Source organism: Macaca nemestrina, chromosome 7 (genome assembly GCF_043159975.1).
Source record: "Macaca nemestrina isolate mMacNem1 chromosome 7, mMacNem.hap1, whole genome shotgun sequence".
Lineage (NCBI taxonomy): Eukaryota > Metazoa > Chordata > Mammalia > Primates > Cercopithecidae > Macaca > Macaca nemestrina.
The window spans coordinates 13,742,933-13,764,319 of NC_092131.1; the positions used below are offsets into that span (position 1 = coordinate 13,742,933).

Sequence of the window (21,387 nt, forward strand, 5' to 3'; positions counted from 1 at the left end):
TTAGGCCCTGGGGAGCCTATAGTCTTTATGGAAGTAGGGGGCCGATTAATGGATTTTTTGGTCGATACTGGTGCTGATTTCTCTGTGGTAACTCACCCAATTAGCCCCCCCGCCCCCCCCCCACAAAGAACTGTGCTACTATCATATGGGCTACAGGGGCCAAAGAAAAGAGACCTTTTTGCAAATCCAGGAGATGTGTTATTGGGGGACAAGAAGTGCAGTATGAGTTTCTATATATGCCAAATTGTCCAGTGCCTTTGTTAGGGAGAGACTTACTCCAGAAACTGCACAAATTTCCTTTACACCTAAAGGGAATATGACACTGTAGTTTGGAAGGTCTAAGGCAATGGTATTGACTCAGCCTCAAGAACTGAGGAATGGCAGCTCTATGAACTGTGTACCAGGAGGCTGCCAGAGCCGGACCTACACAATATGTGGGGAATGCTTTTCAAGGTACCAGGTGTATGGGCTGAGGACAACCCTCCTGGACTTGCTGCAAACAGACCCCTGGTGCTAGTAGAGCTTAACCCTCATGCTGCCCTAGTAGAAGTCCATCAAAACCCCCCTACCCAGAGACGCAATTGATGGCATAGCAAAACATTTAAATCGACTCTATGAACATAGGATTATAGTGAAATGCAAGTCCTCCTGGAATACTCCCCTGCTGCCTGTGTGCAAGCCAGACGGTGAATACAGGCCAGCGCAGGCTTGGAAGTGCACGCAAGGAGGCTGCATGTGCACTGCCCACCCCAGTTACAACGCAGCACGTCAGGGAATTTCTAAGTGCAGCAGGATTCAGCCGAATCTGGATTCTACCAAATCTGGATTCCAAATTTCTTCCTTATAGCAAGGCCCTTATCTGAGGCTCCCAAAGGAAAAGAAAGAGAGCCCCTCCTATGGGAAAAGGAACAGGAAAAGGCCTTCAAAGATATAAAGGAAGCCCTCATCCAAGTCCCGGTGCTAGGGTTGCCAGATGTAAAAAGCCCTTCTTTTCGTATGTGGATAAATGACAGGGAATGGCAGTCAAAGTCTTAACTCAGTTGTTGGGCTCTTGGTATCGGCCGGTAGCATACTTATCCAAAAGACTGGACTTGGTGGCCTTAGGTTGGCCCCACTGCCTCAGGGCATTGGCAGCTACTGCAATCCTTATAGAAGGTGCCAACGAGCTAGCCCTAGGTCAGAAGTTAATAGTTTGGGTGCCACATGCTGTAGTCACCTTAATGGAGCAAAGAGGACATCGACCACTGTCCAGCTCTAGAATGCTAAAGTATCAAGGGCTTCTGTGTGAAAATCCCCAGATAACACTGGAGACTGTAAATAACTTGGACTCAACTACCCTGCTGCCTGTGGAAGAACCCGATTGGAAGGACGGTAGGTTGCCTCACTGCTGACAGCACCTTCCCCATTGTTGCATAAATACGGTGTACGAAGTGTTCTCGAGCCGGGAAGATCTCAGAGACAACCCCTTGGAGAGCCCATATGTTGAATACTGATGGTAGCAGTTTCATAACAGATGGGGTGTGATATGCAGGGTATGCAGTAGTGACCCAACACTCGATAGTCGAGGCTCAAGCCTTACCTTCTGGGACTTCCGCTCAAAAGGCTGAATTAATAGCATTAACCAGAGCACTGTTATTGGCCAAGAGGAAGAAAGTAAACATATATACTGATTCAAGATATGCTTTTGCAACCCTGCACACCCTTGGGGCAATATACAAAGAGAGAGGACTTTTCACTACTAAAGGAAAAAAAAAAAAAAAGAGAGGAAATTTTGCAATTATTAGAAGCCACATGGGCTCCAGAGAAGGTGGCTGTCATCCATTGCAAAGGACACCAAATCGGGAAAAGCTATGAGGCACAGAGCAACAAAAAGGCAGACCGAGAGGCTTGGCAGGCAGTAATGTGCAAGGCTTTACCTGAAGAAAGAACTCTAGCAATGCCTCTCCTTATAGAGCCTCCTTTCTCAGAGGTACCCAATTACTCTTCAAGTGAAAAAGCTTGGTTTGGTCAGGAAACAGAAAAATATATTAAAGACGGATGGTGGTGGTTCTCTGACGGGAGGCTAGCTGTCCCAGAAACCACAGCCCCAAGGTTTGTGAAGCAGACCCATCGAGGAACACACATTGGGAGGACGGCCCTAGAAACTTTGATAGGTTGGCATTTCTATGTGCCATGGCTCTCTGCCATCACCCGTGCTGTTCGTGAACAATGTCTATCCTGTGCCTGGAATAATCCAAGGACCTACTTGACCCCCAGGAATACCAGAAGTGGGAGCTGTGCCTTGTGAGAACCTGCTTGTAGACTTTACTGAGTTGCCTCGAGCCGGAGGTTACCGGTCTATGCTAGTGTTTGTTTGCACCTACTCGGGGTGGGTTGAGGCCTTCTCCACCAGAACTGAAAAGGCACGAGAGGTGACAAAGGTGCTACTAAAAGATACCATACCAAGATTTGGGGCATTTGTGGCAGAAGTTGCACAACTGCTGACTCAACTTTTAAAGATCAAATGGAAACTGCACACAGCCTACAGACCACAGAGTTCAGGGAAGGTGGAACGAAGGAACTGGACCCTCGAACAGCTACTAAAAAATTGTGTCAAGAAACTCATCAAAGGTAGGATCAGGTCTTGCCCATGGTCCTCCTCTGAATCAGGTGCACCTCCACCAAACAAACTGGGTATTCGCCCTGTGAGATTTTATTCGATCAGCCACCTTACCCCATCATAAGACAGATTAAAGGTAATCTCTGTAAACTAGAGGAGCTAACTTTAAGAAGGCAAATGCAGATTTTAAGTATGGCTATGTAAAAATGCATGGCTAGGTATAGAAAAATGCCTATAAGTCTAATAGACCCAGCACACCCTTTCAAACCTAAGCATTTTGTTTAAGCTAAAAAATGGAATCCAACCACTCTAGGACCCACATACGATAGGCCTCATATTGTAATCACGTCTACTTCCACTGCTGTTAAAAGTTGCAGGTGTCACACCTTAGATTCACCATAGCCGGCTGAAACCAGTGGCAGCAGTGATTCCCGACGATAACCAGTGGATTAACCAACAAGACCCAGATCACTCCATCTGAATAGTCCTACGGCAAAACCCAACTACCGGTAAGAAGGACAATTGCCCTGCTCTGACCACACCGGAGGCTGGTCAGTCTACGCATGGCTGAAGCTTGAGGATCCTGCAAGCTCTGCTCTAGTCACATCCTGGAAGCTGACTAGTCAACGCACAGCCGAAGCTAAGAGGACCATCTCCGGATAAGTAAATGTGAATACAATTTATAAGCCTAGTTATAATTCTGTCAATACTGATTGTTTTGTTGTTATGTTGTCATTGCAAATGCTGCAAATGTCTATGCCCAGAGGGAGGTTTGCACGCCCATGTGTAGTATAAGCATGTTTCTACTACATACACTGATGTTGTTACCATTTCTGCCTATGCTACAAAGTGAGAATTCTTTAAAAGATGTCCATACTGTGTACATACTACCTGGGTAAGAAATACCGTAGTCAAAACTCTACTGTACCGTACTTACTATAAATGTACAGGAACCAAGTTAAAAACCTACACATACAACCAGAAACAGTCTGCAATAGTTTAATACAAGACAGGTTTAGCAGGGGCAGCCCTAAACATCAGTACAGAGAACCACAAATCGGATGCCCAGACTGTAACATTCAGTGGTCAACGCTAACACAGCTCCAATATTTATATTCAGGAAGGACTGCTCTGCAAAGTAGTATGTCAACCAAACCAAACTGTAAGACAAGAACATGCAATCCTTTAAATTTTACTATCTTAAAGCCAGAGCTACCTTTTTGGTATACAGGACAGACATCACTACTACGAGTTGATAGACAAGGAGCAGGCCTTGGAGTTCCACTACTAATTGTCAAAAAGACTAGAAGGAATCAAATGTGTCCAACCCCGCAATTCCGAGTCCATAAGTCATTCTACAAGCATTTTGATCAGTCAGCGCCTGAGCTTTCCCATCAACCAAAAACTTATTTGCTCAACTAGCTGAAAACCTAGCTGGCAGCTTAGAAATTTCCTCATGCTATGTATGTGGAAGAACTAATATAGGGGACCAGTGACCATGGGAGGCTAAGAAATTAATGCCACAAGATAACTTCACTTCGCCTAACCCTGCCAGTAAACCAACAGCCTTAGCTAGTGTTTGGTTGTTAAAAATCTCCATAATTGGAAAATACTGTATTGCCCGTTGGGGAAAGGCTTTCACAGAGGCAGCAGGACAAACAACCTGCCTAGGGCAACAGTATTATGATGAGACTAAAACAAAACTCTATGGAGAAACACCCAGAAGACTCCTACTTAGCAGATCCAAACCCTTTCTCTTGATTCTCTCCTCTAAGCCACTCTTGGTATCAGCTAGAGGCTCCAAATGCTTGGAAAACGCCCTCTGGCCTATACTCAATCTGTGGAGCATGGGCACATCGGCAACTGCCGGCTAAACGGGCAAGGGCATGTGTGTTAGAAACAATCAAGCCATCCCTCTTTTGAATTCCTCTGAAGCAAGGGGAACTCTTAGGATATCCAGTTTATAAAAAAAAATAAAAGAAGCATAATCACAGCTAGAATGCGCAAGTTGGCCCATGTTCCAGTTCAGACTTGGGCCGGATGGTCTCTGGATTCCTTGTTTAGAAGATGGTTCTCAACCTTTGGAGGATTCAAAACCCTCATTGGTAGGTTTATTTTTGACATCTGCCTCAGCCTTCCTTGCTTTTTACCCCTGTTTATTAGGAGTATTCACTTAACTATAGATGCAGTAGTAACGCGGCACACTACCACAAATTTCATGGCATTAACCAAATATTAGTCACTACCAGGAGAAGCAGCAGCTCAGCTCCATGAAGAGGTGGCAAATAGTAGTGCTTTCTATTAACACCTTTGTTATAAAACACACCAAAGGGGGGAAATGGAACAGGAATTAAAAGAAATTAAAAACTGTGTAAGCAAAAACTCAATTGTATGTAAGAAAACCCAATTCCCCCTGAGGAAGAGAAAGGGCTGGAGTCCTTTAAAATTAACTGCCTGTTTTTCTTTCTGAGGCTAGTGAGTCTTATCTCTCCCTTTCCCAGGCGTTGTGAAGACTCTGTTTCTCTAGCTGTGTAGCTGCAAGGTCACTAAACAGATAATCTCAAGTTGCAAAACATGTTGTTCTTTGAGAAGTAAAAAATAATGTAATGCAGGTCTCAACTGAATAGCTTTGTTTCTCGCTTCTGTAATATGCTTTTGCCTGCACAAATCTCCCCCCGCCCCACGAAAGGTTGCTTGACCCTTTGCTCAGGGCTCAGTCCTTTGGATGTTAATCTGACTGGGTTAGTGCACCTAAATAATTAATTCCTCCTCAACCCCTCGGTCTCTCTGATTCCTTAATTATCCCACAGCAGCATGAACATGGCTCACTGTAGCCTCAACCTCCTGGGGTCAAGCAATCCTCCTACTTCAGCTCCCTAAGTAGCTGGGACTAAGGGTGTATGCCACCAAGCCCAGTTAATTTTTGTATTTTTTGTAGAGACGGGGTTTCACCATGTCACCTCGGCTGATCTTGAACTCCTGAGCTCAAGCGATCCACCCGCTTGGGCCTCCCAAAGTGCTGGAATTACAGGTGTGAGCCACCGCACCCCGTTAATGTTATGTAGCTCTGAGTCAGGTCTGAGCTCTGTAACATTAGCTGTATGACTCTGGCAAATTAATCGTCCTGCGTCTGTTTTCTCATCAGTAAAAGAAGAATAACATTAAAATAGTTTATTTTAACTACTTTTTAAAATTAAAATATTGAGAAGAAGGAAAAAAAATACCTATGTTCCCACTACTATAAAGGAACCTTTGCCATCATTTTGCTCTTGGTTGGCATCTCCCCCTCCCACCTTTTTAAAAATGAAAATTGACTCTATTTCTTTCCTTCTTTCTTTTTCTTTTTTTAAAGATGATGTCTTCTATGTTGCCCATGCTGGACTCATACTCCAGAGCCCAAGCGATCCTCCCTCTTCAGCCTCCTAGATAGCTGGGACTACAGGGATGTGCCGCCATACCTGGCTTAAACCAATTTCTTTTTTAATTCATAATTTTAAATCAAAACAATTTACTCAACTCTTTATTTTGAAGTTTTAAACCTCAAAAAAGTTGAAAGAATAGTACAATGAACACTCACGTACCCTTACTCTAGCACCAAGAATTCACCAATTATTAGCATTTTGACTGTGTCCCCCTCTGCCATAATATACTTTTCCTTTTTTCTGAAATCAGCTGATTGATTAGGGTGGTGGTTGCTGAAAGGGGAGGTGCTGTGGCAATTTCTTAAAATAACACAACAATGAAGTCTGCTGCATGGATTAATGCTTCCTTTCATGAAAGATTTCTCAGCAGCATGTGATGCTGTTTGATAGCATTTTATCCACAGTAGAATGTACAAAATTGTAGTCAATCCTCTCAAACTCTGCCACTGCTTTATCAACTAAGTTTATGAAATATTCTAAATCCTTCATTGTCATTTCAACAGTGTTCCCAACATCTTCACCAGGAATAGATTCTATCTCAAGAAACCACTTTCTTCGGTCATACATTAGAAGGAACTGCTCATCATTCAAGTTTCTCATGAGATTGCCACAATTCAGTCATATCTTCAGGCTCCACTTGTAATTTTAGTTTTCTTGCTATTTCCAACCACATCTGCAGTTACCTCCTTCACTGAAGTCTTGAACCTCTCAAAGTCATCAATGAGAACTGGAATCAACTTCTTCCAAACTCCTGTTAATTTTGATATTTTGACCTCTTTCCATGAATCACAAATGTTCTTAATGATATCTAGAATAGTTAATCCTTTCCAGAAGGTTTTCAATTTACTTTGCCCAGATCCATCAGAGGAATAACTATCTATGGCAGCCATAGCCTTACAAAATGTATCTTAAATAATAAAACTTGAAAGGCAAAATTACTTCTTGATCCATGGGCTGAAGAATGGATCTTGGTTCGCAGACATGAAAACAACATTAATCTCCATATACATCTCAATTAGAGCTCTTGGGTGACTAGGCACATTTTCAATGAGCAATAATACTTTGAGAGAAATCTTTTTTCTGAGCAGTAGTCCTCAACAGTAGGCTTAAAATATTCAGTAAACCATGCTATGAACAAATGTGCTGTCATCCAGGCTTTGTTGTTGCACTTACAGAGCACAGGCAGATTATACTTAGTGTAATTCTTAAAAGACCTAAGATTTTTAGAATGGTAAACACGCACTGGCTTCAATTTAAAGTCACTAGCTGCATTAGCCTCTAACAAAACAGTGAGCTTGGCCTTTGAAGCCAGACATTGACCTCTCTAGCTATGAAAGTCCTTGATGGCATCTTCTTCCAATAGAAGGCTGTTCTGTCTACACTGAATACCTGCTGTTCAGTGGCCACCTTCATCAGTGATCTTACCTAGATCTTGGGGATAACTTGCTGCAGCTTCTCCATCAGCACTTGCTGCCTCATCTTACACTTTTATGTTTCTGGAGACAGCGTCTTTCCTTAAACCTCATGAAATAATCTCTTCTAGCTTCAAACTTCTATAGCTTCCTCACCTCTCTCAGGCATCACAGAACAGAAGAGAATCAGGGCCTTGCTTTGGATTCGGTTTTGGTTTTAGGGGATGATGTAGCCGGTTTTATTTTCTATCCAAACTACTAAAATTTTCTCCAAATCGGCAATAAACAGTTTCACTTTCTTATCATTCATGTGTCCGTTAGCGTAAAATGTTTAATTTCCTTCAGTAGCTTTCCTTTGCATTCACAAACTGGCTAACTTTTTTGGTGAAACTTTCAGCCTAGCTTTCAGCCTATCTTGCCTTTTGACATGCCTTCCTCACTAAGCTTAACCATTTCTAGCTTTTGAGTTAAAGTGAGAGATGTGCGACTCTTTCTTTCACTTAAACAGTTAGAGGCCCATTGTAGGGTTATTAATTGACCTAATTTCAATACTGTTGTGTCTCAGGGAATAGAGTTCCAAGGAAAGGGAGAGAGAAGGGAGAACGGCCTGTCAGTGGATTAGTCTGAACACACACAACATTTATCAATTAAGTTTGTCGTCTTATATGGGCACAGTTCATGGCGGCCCCAAACAATTACAATACAAGGAACACTCATCACAGGTCACCCTTGTAGCAGAATACATCTCCCTACGATGGACGCGTACGTCCTCTTTCGGGAACGCCCCACTCCGTCTACGAAGTAGCCGCACTTTCGCCACTTTACTTAATAAACTTGCTTTTGCTTTGCTATGCGGACTCGCCCTGAATTCTTTCTTGCGCAAGATCCAAGAACCCTCTGTTGGGTTCTGGATCGGGACCCCTTTCTGGTAACAAAACTACACCAAAAATAAAAGAAAACACGTTACTGTGCGGTACCTGACAAAGTCCCTAGTCGGAGGGAGCACACAGAACTTCACCTTCTGTGGCCTTTCCCTAAGTGGGGAGGAGCAGCGCTGGAAGAGGAGGGGCCAGCGCCCCAAGCCAGCTCTCCGATCAGCACAGCTTTGGTCCGCGAGGCAGCCAATCAGATAGCTGAGTTTGCCATAGGGGTGGGACTTCCTCCGCAGCGCGCACGAGTACGTGTGTGGAGGTCCCGCCCCGGAACTGCGGTTGCTTCTGCAGCTGAGGTACAGCGGCGGTTTCTGAGGCTCCTGACCGGCGACCAACGGAGCTGCCGTGGCGTCTTCACACGGTGAGTACCAAAACGAGCGGGGCTGGAGCGGACCCTGGAGAGGGGCTGAGGCCAGGAACCCGGGTTCCTATTCGCAGGTCTCTCTGGGCCGGTGGGTTCCCGGGTCCAGAGAGGGCGGCCGCCGGCCCAAGCCGTCCAACCGAGCTGCGTGCCATGGTCCCCGCGCCTTGGGCTCCTTGTCTGGGCATCAGGGCCTGACGGCCTCGGCTTCTCGGTTTCGTGCGCGCGTTCGTGCCTGAGACAAAGCGAGAGCGCCGCGCGAGACCGGCGTCACGAGGAAACAGAGGCCCTTCTACTCTGCCTGACGCTCCCCGTGTCCTCGCCCGGTTCGCGTGGCACCCCCCGCCCTCTCCTCGCTGAACCCCGCGTGTTTTTTTTGCCATGGCGCAGCGGGTCCGGCGGGCACCGTGTGCGAACGTGCTCTTCTCGCCGGGCGCCATGCTCGGCGGTTTTTGACGTGCGTCACTTTTTCGTAGTGGCGTATAACGATTCTGTGGGACAAATGTCCTCGTTATTCCCATTATGCAGACGGGGAAATAGAGACTCAGAGATGGATACGTCCACCGCAGAGCCACAGCTGACGAGTGGTGGATCCGGATTTGAACCAAGATTTACCTTGGTCTTTTTCACGGAACGTGTTGTCTTCCTTCGGCTTTCTGAAAAGGAAAAACCTCGATCGAGTTCCACCCAAACGAGTTGGGCCTAAATGGCCATTAAGCCACTTAAAATATGATGAAAAAGCTGGATGGATTTTAAGACGCTTGGCAAAGGAAGGGATGGTAGAGCAGGCATTTGCTCTCTCAGGCAAGGCTTGAGAAGGAAGCAAGCGCAATACGCTTTTAATAAAGCTCACCCCTCCTGCCCCCACAAGAAAAACCCCTCAGATTCTTACTCTGCCTTCAGAACGGCTTATGTGTGGCAGGCTTCATCCTCCGTGCTTTACATAATTTCCTTTATTTACACAAAATATACAACTTAGATATTGTTAGGTACTCTTCCCCCTTTTTATAGATGAGAGCACTGAAGTTCAGAGAGGAGTGGGTGGCACTATCCAAGGTCACACACGCAGTAAGTGTTGAATTTGGAATTCAAACCAGGTCTAGCTCATACGTCTTTGTTCCATCACATGTGTACCCTGTGTTTCGGGCAAAGCTGTCTGTTCTGTGGTATTTCTTTCTTTGTTCTTCTCTAGGTGGGAGCAACTGTGTGATAGCCGTCTTTGTATCCTCAGTTCTTTGTAGGGCCTAGTTGCTTAGAAAATATTTGTTGCATCAGAACAACTTCTCAGACACCAACCTAATAGAACATGTATCTCCTTTTCAGCAACCATGAAGTTGAAGGACACAAAATCAAGGCCAAAGTCATCAAACTATGGCAAATTTCAGACAAAGGGAATCAAAGTTGTGGGAAAATGGAAGGAAGTGAAGATTGACCCAAATATGTTTGCAGATGGACAGATGGATGATTTGGTATGCTTTGAGGAATTGACAGATTACCAGTTGGTCTCTCCTGCCAAGAATCCCTCCAGTCTCTTCTCAAAGGAGGCACCCAAGAGAAAGGCACAAGCTGTTTCAGAAGAAGAGGAGGAGGAGGGAGAGTCTAGCTCACCAAAGAAAAAGATGAAGTTGAAGAAAAGTAAAAATGTAGCAACTGAAGGAACTAGTACCCAGAAAGAGGTTGAAGTCAAAGATTCTGAGCTGGAGGCCCAGGGAGATGGCATGGTTTGTGATGATCCGGAGCCTGGAGAGAAGACATCAGAAAACCTGGTCCAAACTGCTCCAAAAAAGAAGAAAAATAAAGGGAAAAAAGGTTTGGAGCCTTCTCAGAGCACTGCTGTTAAGGTGCCCAAAAAAGTGAAGACATGGATTCCTGAAGTTCATGATCAGAAGGCAGATGTGTCAGCTTGGAAGGACCTGTTTGTTCCCAGGCCGGTTCTCCGAGCACTCAGCTTTCTAGGCTTCTCTGCACCCACACCGATCCAAGCCCTGACCTTGGCACCTGCCATCCGTGACAGACTGGACATCCTTGGGGCTGCTGAGACAGGTAAGGGCAACTCCGGCCAAGGCAGGATTGCTTCTGGATTGAGCCCATAGCTACTAATAAGCCAGATAATTGGGAGAGAGAAGAATGTTGAGAACATAACCACAAAAGCAACGCTAAATAAAGGTGTTTAGAAGTCAGCCCCCTCTGGTTTGAAATATACTTTTCCTGAATGGTACCCTAGCCATCACTTTTATCTCTCTCAGCTCTATAGACCCCATTATCAACCAAATGGAGATAACAGTTTCTACCTCTTGCATTGCTGTGAGAGTTAAATGCTACAGTAAGCTAAAGCTTACACTGTACATTGGAAGTGGTCTGCAAATGGTAGTTTCTCCTGTTCTTGAGCCTTTTCTGAATGACTCATAGGGGTAAGGTAAGGCTAAGATCAGCCTTCTGGAGAGGTAGATCTTCATAAGTATAAGGAAGAACTGTCTAATTCTCAGGAGTTGTGCAAAGGTGAAAAGGGTTGCTGCTTTGGGAGTTGATGAATTTCTTGTCATTGGAAGGATTTGAGTATGATGGATAGTCATTGGGTGGATTTTGTAAACAGATTCAGCTATGACGTGACTGTTAGGACTAGGCTGTGTGAGGTTCCTGCAAGACTTTTGGAAGCAACGACAGGTTGGCTTTGCTGGATAACTAGACTACTGACTTGGGGGAGGAACTAGTACTGCCTGGAACTATTGGTCTGTTTAGACCAGCAGTGTCCGTTAGAAATACATATAGTCATCTCTTGATATCCATGGAGGATTGGTTCCAGGACCTCCCTTGGATACCAAAATCCAGGGATGCTCAAGTCTGATATAAAATGGTGTAGTGCTTGCATATAAGCTATGCACATCCTCCTGTATATTTTAAATCATCTCTAAATTACTTATAATACCTCATACAATGTAGATCTTATGTAAATTGTTACACCGTATTGTTTAGGGAATAATGACAAGAAAAGTCTGTACGGTGTTTAGTACAGATACAGTTTTTTTTTTTACCCCCTGAATATTGTCGATCCCCAAGATGCAGAACCCACGGTTACAGAACGGTGATTGTATAGTGTAAAATACATGTGTAATTGAAAATTTACTAGGAGCCACATTTTTTAAAAGTTAAAAAAAACTAGTGAGATATTTTACATTTTCTTACTAAATTTTTAAGTAATAAATTACTTAAATTTTTAAACAATTTTAAAATTTTAATTAATTTTTAGTAATAAATTACTAAACTTGCAGCACATGTCAGGTTAGAGTAACTACATTTTAAGTGTTCAATAGACACGTTGTGCTTTGGGTTTCTGGAACAGTGGTCAGGAAACTCTTGATGAGGTTCTGTGACAGTCATATAGGTGGAAGAGTGAGGAACCCAAAGGAAAGGGGAATGGAGATTATAACTTAGAACATTTACTGAGCATTTAAGATGTGTCATGCACTGTGTTAAGTGCTTTATGTTGATGAGGTCGGTTGTCACGACCACCCTGAGGTAAGTACCATTATTCCCATGTTACAGATGAGAAAACTCAACCTCACAGAGCATAGACAGCTTCCCTAAAATTACACGACTGAAATGGTAGTGTCTGGATTCCAGGCTAGTTCTGTGTGTTGTTAAGCATTCTGCTACACTGCTTTGATATGTGCAGCAGAGTCCTGGAAATAAGTCCCTGGAAGGCAGAAACAAGGTTTATTTGAGCCATTGTGGCCAGAGATTGACATTTGGATTTATACCACAGTTCCTGTCAGGTTGTGAATCTACAAGTCCAGAATTCAAAACGACCTGGATAAGTTATCCATTTGGGGCTGTGAACAGACCATTGCCCATGCAATAACGAATAGAACCTTAAACAATGTGGGGATTAGGGGCACCGGTGCCCCATGCAGTCAAAAATCCATGTATGATTTTGAACTCCCCCCAAACTTAAAATAGCCTATTTTTGGCTGGATGCCTTACAGAAAGCATAAGCAGTCTATTAGCATATATTTTGTATTATATACTTTATTTTTACAGTAACATAAACTAGAGAAAAACTGTTACTAAAATCGTAAGGAACAGAAAATGTGTTTGCTATTCGTTAAATGGAAGTGGATCATCATAAATGTGTTCATCTTCATCTTTACTGTGAGTAGGCGGAGTAGAAAGAGGAGGGGTTGGTCTTGCTGTCTCAGGGGTGGCTGAGGTGGAAGAAATTATGTGTATAAGTGGACCCCCACATTCAAATTTGTGTTCAAGAGTCAACTGTATATCCATTACCCCCCAAAAGATGCCCTGGTTTTTTTTGTAATCCCTACCTCCTTCAGTTCTTGTTCCTCCTCAGGCAACCACTGATAGGCTTTCTTAGGCTTTCTGTCACTATAAATTAATTTGCATTTTTTTCTTTCTCTCACACACACACACACACACACACACACACACACTCTCTCTCACTCACTCTCTCTCTCACTCTTCTCTCTCCCCCTTTTTTTTTTTTTTGGTTTTTTTTTTGGAGATGGAGTCTCACTCTGTCACCCAGGCTGGAGTGCAGTGGTGCAATCTCGGCTCAGTGCAACCTCCGCCTCCCGAGTAGCTGTGCCTGCCACCATGCCTGGCTAATTTTTTTTCATAGTTTTTGTAGAGATGAGGTTTCACCATGTTGGCCAGGCTGGTGGTGAACTCCTCACCTTGTGATCCGCCCACCTCAGCCTCCTAAAGTGCTGAGATTACAGGCGTGAGCCGCCACGCCCGGCCCTATACTCGGTCTTTAATTTTATTTTAGACTTTTAAAATTTTAGTATTATTTCCTTGTCATTTGAATTTGCATTTCCCTAGTGACTAGCAATGTTGAGCATTTTAGCATATGCTTATTTGTCTATTCAATTATTTTACCCATTTTAAAATTGGGATGTTCTGTTGTAGAGTTTTGGGGTTCATTGTGTATTCTAGATACATGTCCTTTATCAAATGTGAGATTTGCAAATTTTTCTCCCAGTTTGTGGCTCACCTTTTCATTCTCTTAACAGTGTTTTTCAAAGAACAGAAGGTTTTATTTTTATGAAATCCAAATTAGCCTTGTCTTTTATGAATTTATGATTTTGGTGCCTTTGGTATTTTATCTAAGAACTCTTTGCCTAACTCAAGATCACAAAGATTTCTCCTGTGTTTTGTTCTAGAAGTGTTAATAGACTTAGGTTTTATGTTTTGGTCTCCAATCATTATTGAGTTAACTTTTATTTAGAGTGAGAAGTATGGATCAAAGTTTGTGGGTTTTTCCGCATATGGCTGTCTAATTATTTCAGCACCATTAGTTGAAAAACTATTCTTTCTCCACTGAGTTGACTTTGCGTCTTTGTTGAAAGTCTGTGACCATATAGGTATGGGTCTTCCTCTGGAGTCTTTGTTTTCCGTTGATCTGCTTGTCTAGTCTTTATGTCAGTTTCTTACTCTCTTGGTTATACTAGCTCTATAATAAGTCTTAAAGGTAGTATAAGTCCTCTTTGTTCTTTTTAAAAGTTATTTTGACTGTTGTAGGCCCTCCCTACAATAGTTTGCCCTCCCATATGGATTTTAGAATCCATTTAATCAATTTCTACAAAAAAAGGAAGCTGATACTTGGATTGGGATTCTGTTGATTACAGAGCAAATTGAGGATAGATGACATCTTAACAATATTGAATTTTCCAGTCTATGAATATGGTATCTCTCCATTTCTTTAGGTCTTTAACTTTTCTTAGCAATGTTTTATAATTCTCAGTATATAGATTTTTCACATCTTATGTTAGATTTATCCTTAAGCATTTTGTATTTTTGATTCTATTGTAAATGGTAATTTAAAATTTTTTATTTCCAATTGTTTGTTGCTAATAAGTAGAAATATGATGGATTTTTGTATATTGATCTTGTGTCCTGCAACTTAGTACCACCAAGTAGTTTTCTGAGGATTCCACAGTATTTTCTGCAAAGATGATCATTATCCTGTCTTAGATGCCTTTTATTTTTCTTGTTGTATTGCAGTGGCTAACACCTTTAGCAGAATTTTGAATTGTAGTGGTAAAGTGAGCATTATTGCTTTGTTTTTGATCTTTTGGGGAAAACATTTAGTCTTTCACCAATAAGTCTGATCTTAGCTGCAGGTTTTTTGTAGATGGTTTTTATCACGTTGAGGAAGGTCTCTTTGATTTCTCATTTGCTGAAAGGTTTTATCAGGGATGGATGTTGGATATTTTTCAAATGGTTTTTTACTGCATATATTGAAATATGTGGCTTTTCATTTTTAGTCTGTCAGTATGATGAATGACATTTTCAAATACGAAATTAGACTGACATTCCTGGGATAAACTGAACTTGGTCACAATATACCAATGTATTTATATATTGTTGGATTTGATTTGCTAAAATTTTGTTGAGAATTTTTGAATTTAGGTTCATGGGATATTTGTAGTTTTCTTGTAATGTTTTTGGTGTTGGAATCAGTAATATAGCTTCAGAATGATTTCTGAAGTATTCTGTTCAGTTTTCTGAAATAATTTGTATAGGATTGACATTTTATCCCCAACTTAAATGTTTGGTAGAATACATCTGGGCCAGCACTTGTCTTTGTAGGAAGATTTTTGACTACAAATTTACTTTGTTTAATAGATTAGAGATATTTGTGTTAGTTATTTTTTTTTCTTTTTTTTTTTTTTGTTTGAGATGGAGTCTTGCTCTGTTGCCCAGGCTGGAGTGCAGTGGCGCAGTCATGGCTCATTGCAGGCTCTGCCTCCCAGTTTCACGCCATTCTCTTGCCCCAGCCTCCCAAGTAGCTGGGACTACAGGCGCCCGCCACCATGCCTGGCTAATTTTTTGTATTTTTAGTAGAGACAGAGTGTCGGAGTGTCACTGTGTTAGCCAGGATGGTCTGGATTACCTGACCTCGTGATCCGCCTGCCTCGGCCTCCCAAAGTGCTAGGATTACAGGTATGAGCCACTACGCCTGGCCTCTTATTTTTTTCTTGAGTGACAATTTTCTACTTGCAGTTCTTCTAGTTTTTGTTTCATGTATTCTGATGATCAGTTTATGTGAATAAATGTTTTATGGATTAAAACATTAGATTGTTGTTATATCCTCTAAATGAATTGGCTTCTTATCATTATGAAATGGCCCTCTTTCTCTTTGGTAATATTTTTTGTTCTAAAATGTACTTTGATATTGATGCAGCCAGTCCAGCTTTATTGATTAATGTTAGCATGGTGTGTGTTTTTCCATAGTATTACTTTCCCTTATTTATATCTTTATATTTAATGTGAATTTCTTATAGGCAGCATATAAATGCGTCTTGCTGTTTAATCAGACAGTTTCTGTCTTTCAGTTGAATTATTGAAGCCAGGCATGGTCACTCACATCTGTAATACCAGCAGTTTGGGAGGCCAAGGCAGATGGATCACTTGAGGCCAGGAGTTCGAGACCAGCCTGGCCAACATGGCGAAACTGTCTCTACTTAAAATACAAAAAAATAGGCGGGCGTGGTGGCACGTGCCTGTAGTCCCAGATACTTGGGGGGCTGAGCCACAAGAATTGCTTGAACCCAGGGAGTGGAGGTTGCAGCGAACCGAGATCGTGCCACTGTACTCCATCCTTGGTGACAGGATCTCAAAAAAAAAAAAAAATTATCAAGTTATTGAAATTATTTATGTTTAATGATTATTTGTAATGGCTGGGTTTACGTATTTATTTTTTGACTGATAGCATACCTGATTTATTTTTTTCACATTTCTGTTTTTTAAAATTTTCCTTTTCTGTGTTTAGATGTTTATTTTTAAAATTTATTTTTCCATAAGTTATTGGGGGTACAGGTGGTATTTGGTTACATGAGCAAGTTTTTTTGTTTGTTTTTTTTTTTTTTTTGAGACGGAGTCTTGCTCTGTCACCCTGGCTGGAGTGCAGCAGTGCGATCTCGGATCACCGCAACCTCCATCTTCCGGGATCAAGCCGTCTTCCTTCCTCAGTCTCCCAAGTAGCTGAACTACAGGCATGTGCCACCATGCCAGGCTAATTTTTGTATTTTTGGTAGAGACTAAAAATACACCATGTTGGCCAGGCTGGTCTTGAACTCCTGAACTCAAGTGATCTGCCTGCCTCGGCCTCCCAAAGTGTTAGGATTACAGACATGAGCCACCGTGCCAGTTTAGTGGTGATTTGTGAGATTTTGGTGCAGTTACCACCCGAGCAATATACACTGCACCATATTTGTAGTCTTTCATCCCTCACTCCCCTTTCATTCTTCCCCCCAAGTACCTGGAGTCTGTTGTATCATTCTTATGCTTTTGTGTCCTCATAACTTAGTCCTGCATATCAGTGATAACTAGGATGTTTGGTTTTTCCATTCCTGAGTTATCTTGCTTAGAATAATAGTCTCCAGTCTCATCCAGGTCACTGCAAATGCTGTTAATCCATTCCTTTTTATGGCTGCATAGTATTCTGTCCTAAATATACCACAGTTTCTTTATCTACTCGTTGATTGATGGGCATTTGGGTTGGTTCCACGATTTTGCAGTTGTGAATTGTGCTGTTATAAACATATGTGTGCAAGTATCTTTTTCGTATAATGACTCCTTTTCCTCTGGGTAGATACCCAGTAGTGGGATTGCTGGATCAAATGGTAGCTCTCCTTTTAATTCTTTAAGGAATCTCCACATGGCTTTCCATAATGGCTATACTAGTTTACTTTCCCACCAAGTGGTGAAAAGTGTTCCTTGTTCACCACATCCATGCCAACATCTGTTTTTTTGTTTTTGTTTTTGTTTTTTGTTTTTGAGTCAGAGTTTCGCTCTTGTTGCCCAGGCTGGAGTGCAGTGATGCAATCTCGGCTCACTGCAACCTCTGCCTCCTGGGTTCAAGCAGTTCTTCTGCCTCAGCCTCCCGAGTAGCTGAGATTACAGGCGTGCGCCACCATGCCCGGTTGTATTTTTAGTAGAGACGTGGTTTCTCCATGTTGGTCAGGCTGGTCTCAAACTCCCGACCTCATGTTATCTGCCGGTCTCAGCCTCCCAAAGTGCTGGGATTACAGGCATGAGCCACTGCGCCTGGCATTCATTCATTCATTCATTCATTCGAGTCAAAGGCTCACTGTGTTGCCCAGGCTGGAGTGCAGTGGCACGATCTTGGCTCACTGCCACCTCCACCTCCCGGGTTCAAGCGATTCCCCCGCTTCAGCCTCCTTAGTAGCTGGGATTACAGGTGCCTGTCACCATGCCCGACTAATTTTTGTATTTTTAGTAGAGATGGGGTTTCATCTGTTGGCCAGGCTGGTCTCGAACTCCTGACCTCAGGTGATCTGCCCACCTCAACCTCCCGAAGTGCTGGGATTATAGGCGTGAGCCACCGTGCCTGGCTGCCAACATCTACTGTTTTTTGATTTTTTGATTATGGCCATTCTTGCAAGAGTAAGGTGGTATCGCATTGTGGTTTTGCTTTGCATTTCCCTGATCATTAGTGATGTTGAGCATTTTTTCATGTGTTTGCTGGCCATTTGTATATCTTCTTTTGAGAATTGTCTATTTATGTCCTTAGCCCACTTTTTGATGGGATTGTTTTTTTCTTACTGATTTGTTTGAGTTTGCTGTAGATTCTGGATATTAGTCCTTTGTCAGATGTATAGATTGTGACGATTTTCTTGCACTCTGTGGGTTGTCTGTTTAGTTTGCTGACTGTTCCTTTTGCTGTACAAAAGCTCTTTAGTTTAATTAGGTCCCAGATATTTATCTTTGTTTTTATTGCATTTGCATTTGGGTTCTTGGTCAGGAAATCCTTGCCTAAGCCAATGTCCAGAAGGGTTTGTCCAGTGTTATTTTCTGGAATTTATATAGTTTCAGGTCTTAGGTTTAAGTCCTTAATCCATCTTGAGTGGATTTTTGTATAAGGTGAGAGATGAGGATCCAGTTTCATTCTCCTATAGGTGGCTAACTAGTTATCCCAGCACCATTTGTTGAAAAAGGTGTCTTTTCCCCATTTTATGTTTTTGTTTGCTTTGTCGAAGATCAGTTGGCTATAAGTATTTGGGTTTACTTTTGGGTTCTCTATTCTGTTCTATTGGTCTTTGTGCCTATTTTTATACCAGTATCACTCTGTTTTGGTGACTGTGGCCTTATAGTATAGTTTGAAATCAGGTAGTGTGATGCTTCCAGATTTGTTCTTTTTGCTTAGTCTTGTTTTGGCTATGCAAGCTCTTTTTTAGTTCCATATGAATTTTAGAATTGTTTTTTCTAATTCTGTGAAGAATGATGGTGGTATTTTGATGGTATTGCATTGAATTTGTAGATTGCTTTTGGCAATAGAGTCATTTTCACAATATTGATTTTACCCATCCATGAGCATGGGATGTGTTTCCATTCATTTCTGTCATCTATGATTTCCTTCAATAGTGTTTTGTAGTTTTCCTTGTGGAGGTCTTTTGATTCCTTAGTTACATTCCTAAGCATTTTTTTTTTTTTTTTTTGGCAACTATTTTAAAAGGGATCGAGTTCCTGATTTGATTCTCCATTTGGTTGCTGTTGATGTATAGAAGAGCTACTGATTTACTGATTTGTGTACATAATCTTGTATCCGGAAACTTTGCTGAATTATGAGTTCTAGGAGCTTTCTGGAGGAGTCCTTAGGATTTTCGAGGTAAACGATCATATCGTCAGCAAACAGGCCAGTTTGACTTCCTCTTTACTGATTTGGATGCCCTTTATTTTTTTCTCTTGTCTGATTGCTCTGGCTACGACTTCTAGGACAGTGTTGAAGAGGAGTGGTGAGAGTGGGCATCCTTGTCTTGTTCCAGTTCTCAGAGGGAATGCTTTCAACTTTTTCCCATTCAGTATTATGTTGGCTGTGGGTTTGTCGTAGAAGGCTTTTATTACATTAAGGTGTGTCCCTTGTATGCCGATTTTGCTGAGAGTTTTAATTGTAAAGGGATGCTGGATTTTGTCTGATGCTTTTTCTGCATCCATTGGGATCATGTGATTTTGGTTTTTAACTCTGCTTACATGGTATAACACATTTATTGACTTGCATATGTTAAACCATCCCCGCATCCCTGGCATGAAACCCACTTGATCATGGTGATTAACTTTTTGATATGTTGTTGAATTTGGTTAGCTAGTATTTTGTTAAGGATTTTAGGATCTATGTTCATCAGGGATATCGGTCTGTAGTTTTCTTTTTTGGTTGTGTCCTTTCCTGGTTTTGGTACTAGGGTGATGCTGGCTTCATAGAATGAATTAGGGAGGGTTCCTTCTTTCTCTATCTTGTAGAATAGTGTCAAAAGGATTGGGAACAGTTCTTCTTTGAATGTCTGGTAGAATTCTACTGCAAAACCTTCTGGTGCTGGACTTTGTTGGTAATTTTTTAATTACCATTTCAGTTTTGCTGGTTGTTACTGGTATGTTCAGGGTATCTGATTCTTCCTGACTTAAGCTAGGAGGGTTGTTTTCTTCCCAGGAATTTATCCATCTTTTCTAGGTTTTCTAGTTTATGTGAAGGTGTTCATAGTAGCCTCGAATGATCTTTTGTAATTTCAGTAGTGTCAGTTGTAATATCTCCTGTTTCGTTTTTTAGTGAGGTTATTTTGATTTTCTCTCTTCTTTCTTAATCTTGCTAATGTTCTATCAATTTTATTTATCTTTTCAAAGAACCAACTTTTTGTTTCATTTATCTTTTGTTTGTTTGTTTGTTTGTTTGTTTCAATTTCATTTAGTTCTGCTCTGATCTTGGTTATTTCCTTTCTTCTATTGGGTTTGGGTTTGGTTTGTTCTTGTTTCTCTAGCTCCTTGAAGTGTGACCTTAGATTGCCTGTTTGTGCTCTTTCAGACTTACTGATGTAGCCGTTTAGGTCTATGAACTTTCCTCTTAGTGTCACCTTTGCTGTATCCTAGACGTTTTGATATGTTGCATCGTTATTGTCATTCAGTTTGAAGAATTTTTAAATTTCCATCTTGATTTCGTTTTTGACCCATTGCTCATTTAGGAGCAGGTTATTTAATTTTCATGTATTTGCATGGTTTTGAAGGTTCCTTTTAGAGTTGATTTCCAGTTTTATTCCACTGTGGTCTGAGAGAGTGCTTGATATCATTTCACCTTTCTTAAATTTATTGAGGCTCGTTTTATGGCCTGTCATATGCTCTGTCTTGGAGAAAATTCCATGCACTGTTGAATAGAAGTGTATTCTGCGGTTGTTGGATGAAATGTTCTGTATATATCTGTTAAGTCCATTTGTTCCAAGGTGTAGTTTAAATCCATTGTTTCTTTGTTGACTTTCTGTCTTGATGACCTATCTAGTGCTGTCAGTGGAGTATTGAAGTCCCCCACTATTATTGTGTTGCTGTCTGTCTCATTTCTTAGGTTTGTTAGTAATTGTTTTGTAAATTTGTGAGCTCCAGTGTTAGGTGCATATATGTTTAGGATTGTGATATTTTCCTGTTGGACAAGGCCTTTTGCCATTATATAATGTCCCTCTTTGTCTGTTTTAAGCACTGTTGCTTTACGGTTTGTTTCGTCTAATACAAGAGTAGCTACACCTGCTTGCTTTTGGTGTCCATTTGCATGAAATGCCTTTTTCCACCCTTTTACTTTAAGTTTATGTGAGTCCTTATGTGTTAGATGAGTCTTCTGAAGGCAGCAGATAGTTGGTTGATGAGT

At 41.8% G+C, this 21,387-nt stretch overlaps 2 protein-coding genes across 2 annotated transcripts in view; one reads left to right on the forward strand and one right to left on the reverse strand.

The window, feature by feature from the left end:
• LOC105467509 (interferon alpha inducible protein 27) overlaps positions 1-8,513 on the reverse strand; it is a 50,538-nt gene extending 42,025 nt beyond the window's left edge. Inside the window, exon 1 of the mRNA XM_011717135.3 lies at positions 8,411-8,513. The gene's annotated coding sequence lies outside the window, so the exon portion shown is untranslated. The remainder of the gene's footprint in view (positions 1-8,410) is intronic.
• A 78-nt stretch (positions 8,514-8,591) lies between these two features.
• The window catches only part of LOC105467507 (DEAD-box helicase 24), a 29,765-nt gene continuing 16,969 nt past the window's right edge, over positions 8,592-21,387 (forward strand). Inside the window, exons 1-2 of the mRNA XM_011717133.3 lie at positions 8,592-8,726; positions 10,050-10,769. Of these exons, the coding sequence (XP_011715435.1) occupies positions 10,055-10,769 (715 nt within the window). The 5' untranslated portion in view covers positions 8,592-8,726; positions 10,050-10,054. The remainder of the gene's footprint in view (positions 8,727-10,049; positions 10,770-21,387) is intronic.